Source organism: Solea solea, chromosome 18, assembly GCF_958295425.1.
Source record: "Solea solea chromosome 18, fSolSol10.1, whole genome shotgun sequence".
Classification (NCBI taxonomy): Eukaryota; Metazoa; Chordata; class Actinopteri; order Pleuronectiformes; family Soleidae; genus Solea; species Solea solea.
In genome coordinates, this window is record NC_081151.1 from 5,733,754 (window position 1) to 5,750,572 (window position 16,819).

The window sequence follows — 16,819 nt, forward strand, 5'->3', positions numbered from 1 at the left end:
ATGAAGACATTATATTACGTGTTTCTTCTTATTATTATTACATAACATATATTTATATAACATATATATAACTCCCCAGGACATTTTTTGAGTGTTTTCTAAGCATTTTCTATTGAAAGATGCTTAGAAAACACTCAAAATGTATTATTAGAAGAAGAAACTGCACATTTTGATGTATGATTTGTGTTCTTTTATTGTGAAAAATGCAGGACGAGAGGAATAAGCGTTTCCTTCATCTAAGATCAAAGCTGCTACGTCCTGTATGATCTGTACGTGATGACGATTACTCTGGCGTCTCATTTCATTGGTGAATTTATATATGACGTCATGACGTCATCCTGACGCGCAGCCTTGTTATGGTTGTCTGGGGTTGACTTGGAAACCGTGGTGGCGTCGTTAGTGAAGTTGTAGGACGTCACAATCACTGCAGGGTAGACACAGATACACGCAACTGCCATGAACTACTCAGCGTCCCGCTTTCTGCTGTAATTTGTTCAGATTTTGTTTGCAGGCTCGGGCTCTTTGTTGAAGAACCTTAGTTTTGCTGCGTCATCAAAACGTTAAGAACGCTAGTTAGCCACCGTTAGCACGTAGCAAGCTAGCTAATTTGGCTAACTTTAGCTGCGGTCTCACACAAAGGTTGCTTTTTCGAGCAGCATGTGCCGAGATTTAACTGTGATTTCGTTCCAGTGTCTTCTATGTATACAAAAATATAAGTTAGCAGATAAAAGCTAACTGTGTGGGTACGTAGAACCATCAAGGAGAAGATTTTGTTAAGTATTATCCCTGTTTTTTTATTTATAGAATGAAAGCCTTACTTTCCTTTTACTCTCAGAATGAGTCACATTGAAGCGCCTGAAGATGCCAGCAGGTTAGTTTAATTCTGTTTGCACAATAATATATCCTCTGACCACTTTATCATATTTATATATCACAGCCACACCGTTTTGATAATAGCCAGCTAATGTCTCGTGTTCTAATGATTGTATTACCTTTCTTTTCAGGTAAGAGGGGTAAGAATGATGACCGGGAAAAGACCCGGGAGAGATTCAATTTGATGCTCAAGACATTTGCTGCGCCACAGAAGAAAAAGTCGACAAAGAAAAAAAGCACTGAACCTACAGAAACCATTGTGGTATGTGATCCAAAATCTGTAGTTCTACCTCCAGTGGTGGAAAACATCACACTAGATTTCCAAAGTATACAATACTTGCCGAACATACCGTAAAGCAATTTTACAACATATCAAGAAGACAAACCCATTTTAATGGTTCAAATCTAATGACATAGACTGCATGTTGACATTTCTTTTCTCTCTGATTTCATTCCTTAAAGCTCCAGAATCTGAAAGATAATGTCAGTCTCAAGAAGGACACAGAAGATGATGAGACCATCCTGCAGAACACATATGACCCTGAACAGGGCAGCCCTCGCTACACCAAGAACAAAAGGAGAGAGTGGGAAATTGTCGAAAAGGTTAACATCAAAAACAGTATAAATGAAGAGGAGGTTCCAACATCATCTGTCAAGAGGAAGGGTAAGAGGGAGCTTCCCCCTCTCCCCATACCAGATGCAAAAAGTTTCATACAGAGGAACATAGATGCCGTCAAGTTTGGGGAGGATGGAAAGCGGAAAAGCAAAAAGGGGAAAAACAAAGGAGAAACAGAGAGTCGAGTGGAGGATGCTGAGGACACACTGCTGAATGAATACCAGCAGCAGATTGCTCAGGAGGAAGCAAGCTCTCCAAAAAAGTCAACGGAAATAATGAATAATGAAGTTGGGAAGAAGAAAAAGAAGAAGCTGAAATCTGTACTTACAGACTCGGATTTTGGGTGTGTGCACCTGTTTATATTCTATTTTTAGATCTGTTGGTTTTTAAATTTTGCATCAAGGCTACAGATTTAAACAGACATTGATGTAAAGTGAAATACTTTTTCTCCACCAGGGAACAAGATGAAGGTGTGGAATACAAGGGGAAGAAGAAAAAGAAGAAGAAGAAGCATGGTAAATGGTCGTCCAGTGTCACAGTGTTCCCCACAATGTACGATATTGAATAATTTAATGTTGTTTTTTTTGTTCAGTTGTCACAGAAGAGAGTGAAACAGAGGCAGACGCACAGCAGAAATCCACATGTGATGACGACAGCTTTGTGCTGGGAGTTTACGTTCACAGAACAGATCGCCTTAAAACTGACCTAATGATCTCGCACCCGATGGTGAAGATCCATGTTGTCGATGAAATCACTGGACAGTATGTGAAGAAAGAAGACTGGTGAGAACGGAAACTCTCTGACCTTTTGTCACACATTTCATTTAGTTTTTGCAGTTGTTTTCCTTTGATTTAGAAAAATCTAGTAACATGACTTACTTAGGTGTCATTTAAATGTTAGAGTTACTCTAACTTTTTTGAATATAGGGCTTCATTGTTTGTTTGCTTGCAGTTTATTATGTCTATCTCTCGATTTTCATAGCCATCGGCCAGTGTCCTCCTTTTATGAGCAAGAGAGCGTTGACCACATTCTTCCCATCATGACGCAGCCTTTTGACTTTAAGAAGAACAAGTCAGTCATCCCTGAGTGGCAGGAACAGATCATCTTCAACGAACGCTTTGGTCACTTTGTTGAACAAAACGACGAAAGCCCCCGAGTCATACTTTTCTTTGAAGTGAGAGACATTACATTTACAAGTGTTTGGCCAGTTTTAAAGTAGTTTTGAATAACTTGTTTTTCATTTAAATGTCTTGTACAGATCCTGGACTTCATATCTATGGAGGAAGCAAAGGCCAACGTTGGTGGTGACGAGCACGAACAGGGATTCAGGAAGATAGCATGGGCGTTCCTCAAGGTGTCTTATTTAGCCTTATCCCTGAAATGAAAGACTTCGTTTTAATTGCTAAATGTCTACCGTATTTTATGTTTTCCTTCCTGCTCAGCTCGTTGGCACAAATGGTGTGCTGAACGTCGACAGTAAGCTTCGTCTCCAGCTCTTCTGTCCCCCACCTCGAGCAAAGAGGCAACCTAAGACAGTAGAGGTGTTCGAGTGGTGGAGGAAGTATCCACGAATCAAATATGCATCCACGCTTTATGTTACAGTGAAAGGCATTAAACTCCCCGAGCATGTAAGCGGATTATTCCATATTAGTGATTGTTTTATTACGTTCTAATGCAAAGCCTTGTAAAACTAAGATAGAGAGATGGTTTTTGTTTTGCAGGTGGACCCTTGTATACGCTCCATGATGGCTTTACAGGAGGAGCGAGGCAGCACCTCTTACAGTGAGCTGCAGAATGAGGTCACTAAGAGGAGCCTGGCGCAGCCTCGAGACGACAGTCCACCAGCGCTGAGATGGAGCAGGCTGCCGGGTCAGGTTGGTTGAGTGAACAGACCTTGAATAACAATGTAAATATTGTTTTAATATTGTTGCCTTCACATAATTCAAGTCAACTTGGGTATTATCATTTTCACTGCCTATTTCATTTGCTTATTTATTTATGATAAAAAGTTTGTCCCTCTTCTGTCTGGGAAACCCTTAAACGTGCACTCACATAAATATACAGGTATATCAGAAGAGGTGTGATGTAAAACCTTGATTGTCTTAGCTTTTTATTGTTCTTCCTCATCGGACTTTAATTCTGCCTGACTGTGCACAAGCCTTATAAGAGTTTTCTTTTCTGTGAAAGATCTGCCGGATTCCTAACAAGCCCGTGCTGGCGTTCCGTGGTGGTCACATGGGCTGTTTCACTGTGCTCTTCTCTCATGCTGGGACTGTGCTGGCTGCTGCTTGTGCTGACAGAGATGCTTTCCCTGTTGTGGGTAAGCAACACCTCCCCTGCTGGTACAAGTCAGCATAAATCTCCAGCTAATTAAGTTGTTGTTTGTACACAGTGGTCTCATCAGTTGCCTCACTGGGGATTATTCTTGTCATGATTACAACTTTAATTTACTGCGTGAAATCTTGCTATTATGACCTTGATATAAAGCCATTGGGAGTCAGCAATGTCCAAGCTTACAACACATGATACCTCGTTTATACTGTATTTTTACTGTTTCAGTTTATCAGATTCCCTCTGGAAAGGTTCTGGCTGCCTTTACTGGTCATCTTAAAATAGTGTATGATCTCTGCTGGTCCAGAGATGACCAGAGACTTTTGTCTGCCTCCTCTGATGGAACTGTTCGGTAAGTCTAATTATTTCAAATAAAACCATAAGTAGTACTGAAAATTAAGTAAAGCTTAAAAATGTTTTTTTAAATCATAATATAATCCATGCTTTTTGAGCATCATCATGTCAACGTTTGGGAAACAAACAGATCAGTGTTTTTTTTAACATGGTCATATATTTTATTGACCAAAGATCTAATAATTTAATTGAGAAAATAATCTACAGATTACTCAGTTCTGAAAATAATTGCAAGCTGCAGCCCTAAAAAAGGAGACAATTTAAAAAAGAGACAGTAACTGAATTGCTATGTTTTTGTTTGGGCTCTAGGGGGAGCTAGTGTCCCTCTGGTAGGTTGTACATGCTCTCTTTGTAATATCAGTGACACAGCATGTTTTTGGCAGCAGTGTTGTTCTAACACGTCATTTAAATATCACAATTAATAACATACACATATTTCTGTTACTGCTCTTTTTCCCTTCAGAGAGTGGAACGTGGAGAAGTTTTCGGAAACGGCACAGAAGGTGCTCCCCCACCCGTCCTTTGTGTACAGTGCTCAGTATCACCCTATGGCCCAGCACCTGGTGGTGACGGGCGGCTACGACTGCCTGGTGCGCGTGTGGAGGCTGGACGTCGATGACGTGAATGGCCAGCTGCTGCGGGAGTTTGAGGGCCACAACAGCTTCATTAACAATCTTTGTTTTGACTCCGAAGGTATGAAGTTCACAATAAATCCTCCCTATAAAATGTTTACCCTTTCCCCTAATTATGGACTATATACACAGCAGTATCAGTGTTGTAAATCTAATTAATGATTAACCTGTTCAGTTTAAGGGTGCATACAGGTTTACAACAGAGCACTCACACACACAAAAAGCTAAGCCCCATATATCTGTCGTGTTGTGTTTAGGGACGAGAATGTTCTCTGCAGACAATGTGGGTCGCATCACTGTGTGGAAGACTTCAGTAAATGACGGCAGGCGGCAACCGTCGTGTCATCGTTGGTGTATAGAGAAGGTATAAGAGTTGATTTTGATGTTTTTTTTTAAATACGAAACACATGTACATAGTGTATCACACACTCTACTAATAATATATTACATTTTGTGTTGTCTCTTGACAGACGTTTGATGAGCGTGATCTCAGCGGCGTCCCCATCAACAGGCTGCAGCTTCATCCAAACGGGCGGTGTCTCCTCATCCATGCCAAAGACAGTATCCTCAGGATGATGGACCTGAGAATGTAAATATGACAAAACTGAATCTGTATTGACAGGAAATAGCTGTAGAGACAATAGTATATAATGTTTCCATCATATACCGTGTATTATGTTGTGCTCTGTGTTCATAAGTATATCTTCTCTCAGTTTGGCTGTAAAAAAGTACACCGGAGCCACAAACTACAGAGAGAGGATTTATAGCACTTTCACACCGTGTGGGAACTTCATCTTTTCTGGCAGTGAGGATGGGATGGCGTATGTCTGGAATACAGACACAGGTGAGGATCATTTTCCTGCAATTAAAAAGCCAGTTGTTTTGCAAGTGTTTTCTGCAAAGCGTGCTTTTGTCGTCTCAGGTGACCAACTCGCAGTGTACTCTGAGCTCTGTTACCCCACTGCCCTCCACGGTGTGTCGTTCCACCCTCACGAGAACATGGTCGCCTTCTGTGGCTTTGGTCAGGGCCAGCCTGTCCATGTTTACCAGTATGACCACAAAGGTGTGTGCCGAAAAACACGAGAATTAGTTTCACTCATTAATGCGGACAGGCCATTGAAATACCCTGAGCTATAACTACTGTACGTCTTACTGTCTCGTACAGTCTCACAGCTGGAAGTGCACAATATAAAAACAGGGAGCAGATCGGCTTCAGCAGACACCAGGACCACGAGAAACACACCTGATCCTCCAGTGTTACAGGACAAAGCCGCAGCCATCGACCAGTTCGCCCAAGCAGCAAGACGTGCGCTGAAAATGCAACGTGTTCAAGAACAACTGGACTCAGTACTTGTAAGTACTCAGCCTCTTTTACATTGAAATACACTTTTACATTACAGTTTAGATTATCATCATAAGACTCCCTGTTTTAAAACCTTTCTAGGAGCCGAATTACAGGTCTTATTCTTCTGGATACACCCGTGAGCAAGGTAGGATGTGATTACATTCAGATTAATCTGCGCCTGTGGCTCTAAATGTGCAGGTAGAATTTAACGTGTCTCATGTTTGTGCTTTGCAGACAAGCTTCACACAGGGGGGAGGAGCTTAACAGCAGATGCTGGCACAGTGAGTATTGATCAGTGTAGCTCTTTTTGTTTATAGGAGACATTTATTTTGATGTGTTTAATTAGGAGGGAAAGCACAGGCACATTTTCCAATAGAGGCAAATATTAGGAGTTGGATAAATGAGATAAACTGTTATTGGCACATTTATTTTCCACGGCAGTGAAATTAACAACCCCGTGACTTCTGAATCTGCTTCCGTTGTAGTTCTTCTCATTTATTTTTTTATCAATATGCCAACCCTTCCACCTCCCTCAAGATTTTTTGTTATGTCCTGTGTTTCCATTCAGGTTTCTTTTAAGCACTGAACAAGCCAGCATTTACTGTGAAAGTGAGGCAGTAGAATGGAACTCAGCCATCAGTTTGATTAATGCGCTTCTCCTACTGTGACCTGTCAAAATGTCTACCACAAATTTTTGTTCTCTGTAACCTTTGCTTGAGTTTGGCTTTCTATCTTGAATTTGTATTATACAATTATAAAGGGAAATGTGGGTGTTTTTAATGGGAAGCTTAAATCTTCCTCATCGCTGCTTTATAGCAGGGAAATAAATCTATAATAAGCCCATTATTATGCACTGACTGTTACTTATTGAACTGTTAAGCCTCAACTCTGATTCTATATGTGAACTGTGAATTCAAACTCTTTGCTTTTCCAGGTGGGATTAAACGCATCGTTACCACCTCCCTCTCTGCTGTCGCCGCATTCCAAGCTGCAGCTCTCGGGTTCTTTGGCAGAGCAGCTTATCCCACAGGCAGCACTGAGCACCCAAACACGTAAGAGAGGCCTGTTCAGTAATGCATTTAACCCAATGAATGTCTCTACTGCAGCCCTCAGACATGTGAGGTCACATATTTTCTTAAGATTATAGCCAAACAAAGTAAAACCCATGGAGGGGTTATGACCTGGACCACATGATCCCTGATGTGGTTTTCAAGCCTCTGTTTGAAAAGATGAACTCCATATACAGAGAAAGTGACGGACCTCTTGTGATTCTGACAAGTATCTGTATGGGATCTCCGCAAATACTGTCATGTCACTGGATTGTATTGAAATATTTGTGCTTCTTCTTATTGTATTTTCTTATCATCGCAGGCAAGTTCGTCCCAGTTGGTCAGCGTCTGAAAGGAGCTTCATCTGTCAGGCTGCAGTCGGTAAGGCTTTAACCCTAACCCTTTATGATGTCTTTTTGCCCCTGCGTTCTTTGTAGACAGTATTTTAACCAGCAGTCAGAGCAGCTGCCACATGGTTTTACTAATGTCCCTTTATCTCTCCGTCAGAACCTTTCTGACCACGTCTTCCCTGGTGTCCATGTGGAAACAGATTCTTCTCCCGTTCAACAAGTTGTGAGTGTCCACTGAAGATGTGAGCTGACAGTTTTCCCCCGTCGCGTTTTATTCAATATTGTATTCGTCTCACAGGTCGTCTCGCTGTACGACTACAAAGCCAACCGCTCTGATGAGCTGACCATACAACGCGGTGATGTCATCCATGTGCTGTACAAAGACAATGACAACTGGTGGTTTGGACGCCTGGCCAATGGACAGCAGGGATATATTCTTGCTTCTTATGTCGTCGATCAGAGTAAGTTGATCATATTTGCGTGTGGTAGTTTGACTCTTTTTGTTTTTATAACGTGCATGAACCTTTTTAATCTTTGTAGGAGACTTTAAAGACGACGTCAGTCAGTCCGTAGAAGCCCATGCAGCCTTGTCTGATGGGACAGTTGAGAGGTCAACACCAACCAGGGTAAGGAGCTAGAAATGTACACTTGCATTTTTCTTTCCAGGATGTGGCTTAAACACAATGGAAACATGATTTTTCCGATCTTTTTTTCTTTCGTTCTTATAAATTTTTTGTAAACGCGGCATTGCTTCATGTCTCCCTACACGCGAAATCCCCAAAAGCAATTCTAAACACTGTAGTACATGTATAAATGTATACGATCATAGAAACAGAAGACGGATCATCTATGCTCAACTTTGAGCGAGTTGTAATGGCAGTGGATCACCTCTCCTCTCTCAGGACCTTTGGTGATCTGGTAAAATGCTCTCCCTTCTGCTTGTCCTTGGCTGTTTTGGCACACTAACCCTGATTCTAACCACTGACCCAATCACTTCTCATGTGGTTCTGAATGATTTGGACAACTTCATTGTCCAAATCATCAGTCACCCAACCCCCCCCCACCCCAAGAGAGTTCGACTTGCTTCTATTTCTGCCTGCTTTCTTGCAGTCTGCAGATAAGCACTGCTGTCTGAGTGTTGTGTGACAGGATTATGTGATGTCAGCTACTGGAGCTCTATGGTGTCTCTGTCTGGTGAAGCTACTACACTCCACCTCAGATCTGTCTCTAAGGGTGTTTTTTAATAAGAAGGGGCTTTTTAACCGAAATGCAATTTTTCCAAGTAGATTAAAAGGCTGGATGGTGTTTCATTCTTTCTTTCCTGGTCTTCATCTTTCTTACTTTTTCAAAGGTGTCCGCTGCAATTAGTTCTTCCGGGGAACTTAAGTTCCTTTCCGAGCCAAATCTCTCTGACACTGAACCTGAGGTGACTGATGCCACGTAAGTGACTCACTTATGTGACTATGGCTGTGTTCACATTGCCCAGCTGAAAAAAACATTTTTATTCTTGTTGTGGAAACAGAAATCCAATACAAAAAGGTCTGATTTTCAAACCAGACTTGCGTCACTTCAGTATGTGGCTGTAGATCAGATCTGTATCTGTATGCGATAACACGAGGCTTTTGCCCGTTTTCATTGACCTGCAATGACAATGTGGGAGAGCCAAACAATGAAGGAGAATTTGCACATGTATGCTGTTTCAGAGTAAACATGAAAAACTGACGTAAGACACTTGTAGATCTAAATATGAACCATCAAATCTGAGTTGATCCACGTGGCTGGTAATGTGAACGTAGTCTTTATTCACAGGGACATGGGTACTTTTCACTGCATGAGACTCTTTTTGACAAACAGAGTTGAACAAATCTTGCCAACGACACCTTGTCCACAGAACTCGAAGAAAAAAGAAAGTGAAGAAGCCCGGAGTCCCTGAACCCTCATCCAGGACCACAGTCGTTTCAGGCTCGACCAGCAGCAGGAGGAGAGGCAGGTCAACAGACAGACCTCTCCCAGAGAGACCGACTGGACCGACTGGACAGACTAACAGTGCCTTTGAGCCTGATACTTAAACTCATGGGACACAGGGTTGACGGTGGGTAGAACAGGTTGCCTTCCACCGGAAAAGTCAGGAGTTTGATCCCCAGCTCCTCTAGTTTACACGCCAAGGTGTCCATGGGCAAGACCCAGTTACTCCTGGCGGCTGTGTCGGCAGCAGGTGAATAACGTGTGATAGAAAAAGAAGTGCTGTATGTATGTGTGTGAATGGGTGAATGGCAAAACTGTAGTGTAAAGCACTCAAGATTAGAAGGTGCTATAATAAATATAGACTACCTTTTTATTTTTCATTGTAAAAACACATTTTATGAAACAAACGTTCACACATACAATTTGTATTTTAAAGTTGGAACATTTTTTTTTACTATATAAAGAGTCAGTATTTATATTCTGCTTTGTACACAAATCAAGGAAATGTGTGTAAAAATGTCTTGACACTACAATTCTGTTTTATTTTCTTAGTCTATATGAGATGAACTAAAAAAAATACAGATTATTCATTCTCAAAAGTTGTTTCTCTCTCTTTAAATATAAACGGTCTGACATCACACCCACAAACAAACATACAGTGTATGCCAGTTCACAAAATTAGACACAATAAATATATATACTGTATTAGAATGTGACACAATAGCTTTGGGATTAGGGAAATGTAGTCGGATTAAAAATTATAATTCATATCAACATACAACGGCTACAGTGAACAGGAAGCTTTCAATCTGTGTCACTTCATCAATGAATAAAAATCATGTGATGGAGAACAAAAGGCACATGTAGTGAGTGAGGAGGAGTTGAAATGTACTGTGGGTAAATTCACTCGTGTTTCATTTATCCACAGTGCAAAAATGCTAATCGAATGCACCAGATCAAAGTCAGTGCTGCCCCATTATTCTGCTTTGTTGTATAGTTGTTAAGCTATGTGTCCTTAAAAAAACCTCTACAACACATTTAAGGAAAAAACCTTCTTCAATACACTGACAGAATTATTTAGATTCCTGTGACAAGAATTTCAAAAAATATTGAACTCAAAGGCAGATGCTCACCAGGAGGTAAGACAGTGAGATGTGGTTGCATTTTTTAAAATGTAGTTTATTCATTCAGGAGAGGAGTGAGTTCATCCGACTGTCTGCTCTCAGCTTCTGGACTGCTTTAATGAAAACATAAAATCAAGTGTTAGATCCTGGCCAGTGCACGACTAAAAGTCCACACTAAATTGCTGTACACATACAGTACATGGGGGCATCTCGATATACCGTCACTTACATTTTTACAAATAAAGGGTTAATAATTACCTTTGTTGTGGTCTTTGACAGATATAATACACAGCAAGTGGAAGAGCCTGAGGAAAGAGAAGTGACTGAGTTTCATGTGATCAGCTGCTGAGACACAAGAATCACTTCTTTATCAGTTTAACCCCCAGAACTATAACTAGGCTCGGAATGGACATTTAGTCATCATGACACTGAACTCTAATGTACAGTATATCTAACAAAATAAGCCATGGACACTCGATGAGGAGGTGTTTAATGACATGGAGATAAATCTATATACACTGCCATCTTTTGAATCAAATGAAATTAGAATCTGCAGGATGTTTTTCAAGGCGTCATGTGTTTCCTCACATGAATTTCCATGCAAATACTGGGATAAAAAAATAACACAAAAGCCATACTTACTCCCAGAAGTGCCAGTCCTCCTTGGATTACAGCTGCCCACTCAAAGCTCAGATGTTGTGTGATAAGACCGCCCGCTATTGGACCGTAAAACATCCTTAAAAAAACAAACCACAACTTCATTATCATATCACGAAAATCTAAACCGGCATGACATTACTACCAACAAGTAGTTTCTTATCTATTACATAAAGGCAACTCGTGCGACAGTAAGGACTCACCCCACAGACCAAACTGCACCAAACAGCCCAGAAACCATTCCAAGAGTGCTTAGTCCTTCCTGAAATCCTTCTTTGCTGCTCAGGAGTAAAGAAAATCATTTTAAGTATTGTGTACTTGTAGAGGTTTTGTGCTCGGCGACATGTGTAGGTCATGAACTTTGTAGGTACACGACATGTGAAGCCACTTACTAGGCACACGCGATGATCTCGGGGAACGTGGGGATTGCAGTCATGCCCAGAGAAAACCCAATTACACCGAGCATGAACACCAGTAACCACAGCTGACTGCACATGTGTAGACAAGGAACAAAAACAACACATTAAAAACAAGTCAGTAACCCTTGTGAGAATGTGTTTGTGAACAGTGCTGAAACAGCAAGACAAAATGAGGTCAATATAAGATAAAATGTGCAGATGTATACAGATAACAATATACCAAGGTGACTGTGTGTAATGCTGTTTGTGCAAAAGCAGTAAACACTTTCATTCATCAATGTGTTTCTAGTGCATAAATAATATATGGCGACATATTGTGATCATCTATTTTTAATATAGTGCTTTTCTAGTTTTGATGACACCATGCATAGGCATAAACACCAAGGACACGTAGACTAAAGGAGCCAGGGATCGAACTGTCGACCTTCGAGACCTGCGGACCCACAGCTGCACCATTTCATTCTCACCTAGGGATCTGAAGGAAAGGGGCGGGGCCGCACAGGCAGAACCCGATTGCGGTGGTAACACCTCCCGTCACCATGAACCAACTTCTCGTGGCCTGATGAAGAGATTTTGTTCACACTCGTCCTAAAAGATAAACAATAAATACAAACTAATATCTCATCATGTTGATCTTTTATACTCACAGGATATTTATCAGTGAAATAACCCATCAGTGGAGACGCCAGGCAGTACGGCAGCGACAAACCAACCATGATGAGCCCCACGTAGCCAGGTGAGAGATCATACTACAACGGGGAGAGGGGGGGTGGCACATTTGTATGACGCACAGAGGGTTTGCACCTGCAGAAATGTGACTTAACAAGAAGAAGAAGGGACATTACCTTTTCAATAGCATACAGGGACAGCGTGGCGTCCAGGAAACCCAGACCTGCACTCAGAGTGAATATCACGTAGCAGAGCAGGACTATCTTCACATGCGTCAGGAGCCGAAAGAACGAATCCTTTGACGGGTCTGCATCTGAGTAAAGAGAAGCGCAAAATTCAGCTCACTGCTACAATACTGACTTACAAAATGTGTACAAATTAACTGTAGGACCCAACATGTGAAAGAGAAAAAAGACGACTGGCCCCCTCATGACTGGACTGGGCCGCCATCGGCTCCCCCAGGTCGTTTGACTTTGAGACCCGTTTGAATTCTTTACGCACTCATACGGCACATACAGTATGTTGAGGCCCTCGAGGCCCCGTCCTCAGACAGTGCCTTTCATTTATCTAGCCGCCTGCTTTCTTTGTGTCAGTTTTACTGAACTGTTTTTCTATTTTACTTTAGGGCCCAAGCCATGAATGGGGCAGGGGCCCTAAGGTGAAAACAGAGGCAAAATTTAGTTCCACCAAATTTCCCGAAACTTGGTGGGAAGATGTTATAGATCAAGACGATTAAAAAAGTCAACGGTAACCATGGCCTCAAATCAACAGGAAGTTGGCCATTTTTAATTTTGACGTCCATTTTGGCGATTTACACCCTACGTAAATGAGCGAACTCGTACAAGTGCGTTTGTCATACCGACATAAAAAATCCTGACTGCGTGCAGTCCTAGTTGTTTTTGTTTTACTTGTTATTGAGACTTTGTTTTTCCTATTACTTTATGATAAAGATCATTGTTATGATTATAACTAATACCTATAGTTGGCAAGATGTAAATGTTGAAAGGAACCATGATCAACAGGAAACATCCGAGTAGCATAAAAGGAACTTCATATCCAAACGACTGATAGAACCATCCTCCAAGTGGGGGCCCCAGAATAAGACCAAGTCCTGTGAAAATCTCCAAACTCCCCTAAAAAAAAGAGAGAAATGAATCATATTTAAATATAGGATTACATACACAGCAGAGAAAATATGCACAAGTAAACATGATACTGCAAATTTGGGCTTCCTGTTCACTGCTAATGCTGCAGTGAATGTTTAATATTTTCATTTACCATGGCACCAGGGTAAACGTGAGAAACAAAACCTCTCCCCCCATAATGCTTTTTTGTCTTCTCATGATTCCAGCGTCCAAACAACATACCAGGGAGACACGGGTTGTCTACACTCACCAGAACAGTCGCCACATTGTTAGGGAATATTTTTGCTGTCACTGCGAAAGACGAGGTCATCGCAGCGGCGAAGCCCAAGGCGTCGACAGACCGCACTATAAAGCAAAGAGATATGAACGCAGGTCCCGCAGGAACACGGTCAAGCAATCTGAGAAGGAAAGAAAGGGGAGAATCAGCTGATGATGAAAAGAACATCTAAATAGAGAGACTGAACAAAAGGCAGGCTGATACGTAAGTTGTTAATTCAGGGTGATTCATTTTTGCTTTATTTCACCAGATACATTCACAAATCCTATGTTAATAACCATTTCTACCCTCTACATTTGGAGCTCGTGTAGTGGGTTTTTCACCATTGATTCAGTGATATGTCACCAACATTATTACTGACCAACCAATACTTACCCAAACAGAATAGTGCAGCCCGATGACACAAATAGTCCTGTAATGAGCATAAACTTTGCGCCAATCTGGACAATCTGATGAGACAAAGACATGAATCAGCGTCCGTATTTACAACACACAGACGTCCGATGAGGACACAGTGACGTATACTTACATATTTTCCCATCACTAATGAGCCAATTAAGTTGCAGACAGCATAGCAGCCGAATATGAGACCGACCTCAGTTTGAGTGGCTCCTTTCTTCACTGCCTGTGTGGAGATATTTATGCTTAATAGGTCTTCACCAGAAACAAGATATGCGGAGGTATACGCGTCTGAATTTGTGAAATGGGACTTCTGTTAAATTTAAATTGCCACCTAATATGTGATCTGGACCTGATCGTAGACGACCCTGCATACACATGACAACTTTCATTCAAATCTGATAAGTTTTGCCCATTTTAAGAGAGAGGGATTTCTTGAAAACTCCATTTTTTGTGACGTCGTCAGTGAGTACATTCAAAACAAAGTAAACAGGAATTTGCTAACAGATGGACAGACTTTCAGATAAACTCCAGCAGCAGCAGCAGTCATTTAGTGAAATATTCATCAACGCACACACAAATCACATGGTAGTAACGACCTTAGGGTGCATGAGGAGATCAGATGACCTAACCAACTTCAACACGTCTCCGCTGTGAGTAAAACACACATTTTCTCCTTCAGGGGACAAAAAACACTCTGGAGGTCAAGCACATGACTATTCATTCACTTCATTCCACTGAGGAGAAACTATTTCAGAGTTGTAAAAGGGGATTAGTAAATGTCGTAAGATTGGGCAGTTTTGTTTTTTTAGTTTTTTTTTTTTAACAATTAAATGTTTGCGTAACAGGTCGCTCTAGAGTCTACAGAAAGGGACATTTGACCCATTTCAGACCTAGTATTAAATCTGATTTGATGCTACTGTACATGGACAGCTTGCAACACAGGTTTCAACACATCAAATGCATCCTGCATGCATCAGACGTCATCTATAGCAGGCATGCTCCTTGCTTTACAGTGGCCGCTTTAAAGTGAAATGACAAAGACTTACAGCAGCAATTTATAAAATAAATCTAATCTTCACCATTATGTTTCATAATATACAAAGTCCAAAATGACTGCTGCTGCTGTTGTGACATCTTCAAATAAATGTTGATTATTTATCTGTGAGTGAAATGGGTATCAAACCCCCCCCCCCCCACTCTGTTTGCAGTCTAATGCACCTTGAAGTTGCTCCTCGCTTACCTCAGTGGGGAAAAATGGGCCTAATATCGAGTAGCACATCATCGAGCTGAAGTTGACCGATGCCATCGATAACAGCGTGAAAGTCTGTCGTCTCGTCATCCTCCTCGGGGGAACGTCTGCTGATTCAGCTGAAGTGCTGTTATCTGACATCATAATGAACATGGGGGTGAAATGGATAAAGTTAAAATAAGAGACATTCAACATTCCGATTACAATGTTTACATGAGTTGGTGGGCTCACATTCCATGCACATATACCTGAGTACAGATCAGTCCACATTACACTGTTGTGAAAACCATTAATACATTATAATCTGATATATATATATATATATATATACATATATATGTACATATATATATATATATATACATATATACAAAGAACAGAATATTCTTTCCAAGTTCTGACTTAGTTTTGATCAGTTTTAGGTGACCACTAAATTGTACAGTAGTTTTGAAAACAACAACACTGGATTAGCCACAATCAGATTAAATCATGTGAACTAATTTTTTCACATCACACATACATTATTATTGTGGCCTGCACAAAATATCGAAAATGATACTGAATTATAACACGTAAATAACACACTCTTTACATCATATGATTCTTTCAGATTAAGGCCAATAGTCGGATTACCAGTGTCAATACGCGTAACTGTCACGGTCGTTTCTGTGATGATACAGTTAGTCACGGGTGTAAAAGTCACTACCAACCTGTTTGCTGAGATTCAACGTGCGGGTCCATACTTTGCTCGTCTCTTTTCTTTCTTTCTTTTTAACTTTCCGGGTGTTTTAATGAAGTGACTCAGGCCAGAAACTCATGCGGTGACATAACGAATTGGAAATACATCCAGAAAACACACCAACAACAGCAGACCGACACTTCTACAGCTTTCAATACACACTGTCTGTTCCGTCACAACGAACTAATGTCGACGATGAGCTTTCAGTGTCACTCTCCTCTTCAAGTCAGGTATCAAAAATACATCACCATCCAATACTACTTCCTTTCACCTCCTTCAAAATAAGAGTCTTGGTTTCCGGTGGACAAATGGATTGATAAATACGTAAGATTGTTTTATGATGTGATGATACATTACTGCTTATTATTGTCTGGCAACTTTAATGAGTGTATAGTTTATTTAAATCTTTTTTTGTCACAAGCTCTACTTCTACTACTACTACTACTAGTAGTAATATGTACAGAAGAGTATTAGGGCCACATTTAAAAAAACAAAAATCAGAAAGAAAGAAAAACAGCATAAACGAGGTTAAAGGCAAAACAGTTTTTTCTTAAAATTCTGACTTTAATCTCAGAATTCTGACTTTTTCTTAAAATTCTGACTCTAATCTCAGAATTCTGACT

The 16,819-nt window shown here is 40.9% G+C and overlaps 2 protein-coding genes across 5 annotated transcripts; one reads left to right on the forward strand and one right to left on the reverse strand.

Annotated features, from left to right (window-relative positions):
* Positions 1-370: 370 nt before the first annotated feature.
* On the forward strand, positions 371-9,619 carry ahi1 (Abelson helper integration site 1). Of its 3 annotated transcripts, XM_058615776.1 has the most exons (27): positions 371-743; positions 836-871; positions 1,005-1,135; positions 1,336-1,832; positions 1,946-2,004; positions 2,082-2,271; positions 2,471-2,663; positions 2,748-2,843; positions 2,932-3,117; positions 3,211-3,363; positions 3,677-3,809; positions 4,049-4,172; positions 4,638-4,867; positions 5,064-5,170; positions 5,277-5,395; positions 5,520-5,650; positions 5,729-5,869; positions 5,972-6,159; positions 6,251-6,296; positions 6,386-6,432; positions 7,086-7,203; positions 7,523-7,581; positions 7,708-7,773; positions 7,849-8,011; positions 8,091-8,176; positions 8,902-8,990; positions 9,442-9,619. In XM_058615776.1, the coding sequence occupies exons 2-27, from the start codon at positions 862-864 to the stop codon at positions 9,617-9,619; spliced, it is 3,540 nt and encodes a 1,179-aa protein (XP_058471759.1). In that variant the 5' UTR covers positions 371-743; positions 836-861. The 3 variants fall into 3 exon arrangements, with proteins under 3 accessions (XP_058471759.1, XP_058471758.1, XP_058471761.1); XM_058615775.1 differs by having other exon boundaries at positions 371-871; XM_058615778.1 differs by lacking the exon at positions 8,902-8,990 and having other exon boundaries at positions 371-871; positions 9,442-9,615.
* A 668-nt stretch (positions 9,620-10,287) lies between these two features.
* slc18b1 (solute carrier family 18 member B1) lies at positions 10,288-16,445 on the reverse strand. 2 transcript variants are annotated; one of them, XM_058615780.1, is made up of 14 exons: positions 16,168-16,445; positions 15,449-15,591; positions 14,336-14,431; positions 14,182-14,255; positions 13,780-13,927; positions 13,361-13,517; positions 12,561-12,697; positions 12,363-12,464; positions 12,183-12,274; positions 11,689-11,784; positions 11,500-11,574; positions 11,282-11,375; positions 10,898-10,944; positions 10,288-10,749 (listed from the first exon to the last, which is right to left on the reverse strand). In XM_058615780.1, the coding sequence occupies exons 1-14, from the start codon at positions 16,196-16,198 to the stop codon at positions 10,695-10,697; spliced, it is 1,347 nt and encodes a 448-aa protein (XP_058471763.1). In that variant the 5' UTR covers positions 16,199-16,445; the 3' UTR covers positions 10,288-10,694. The 2 variants fall into 2 exon arrangements, with proteins under 2 accessions (XP_058471763.1, XP_058471762.1); XM_058615779.1 differs by having other exon boundaries at positions 10,288-10,752.
* Between the last annotated feature and the right edge of the window lie 374 nt (positions 16,446-16,819).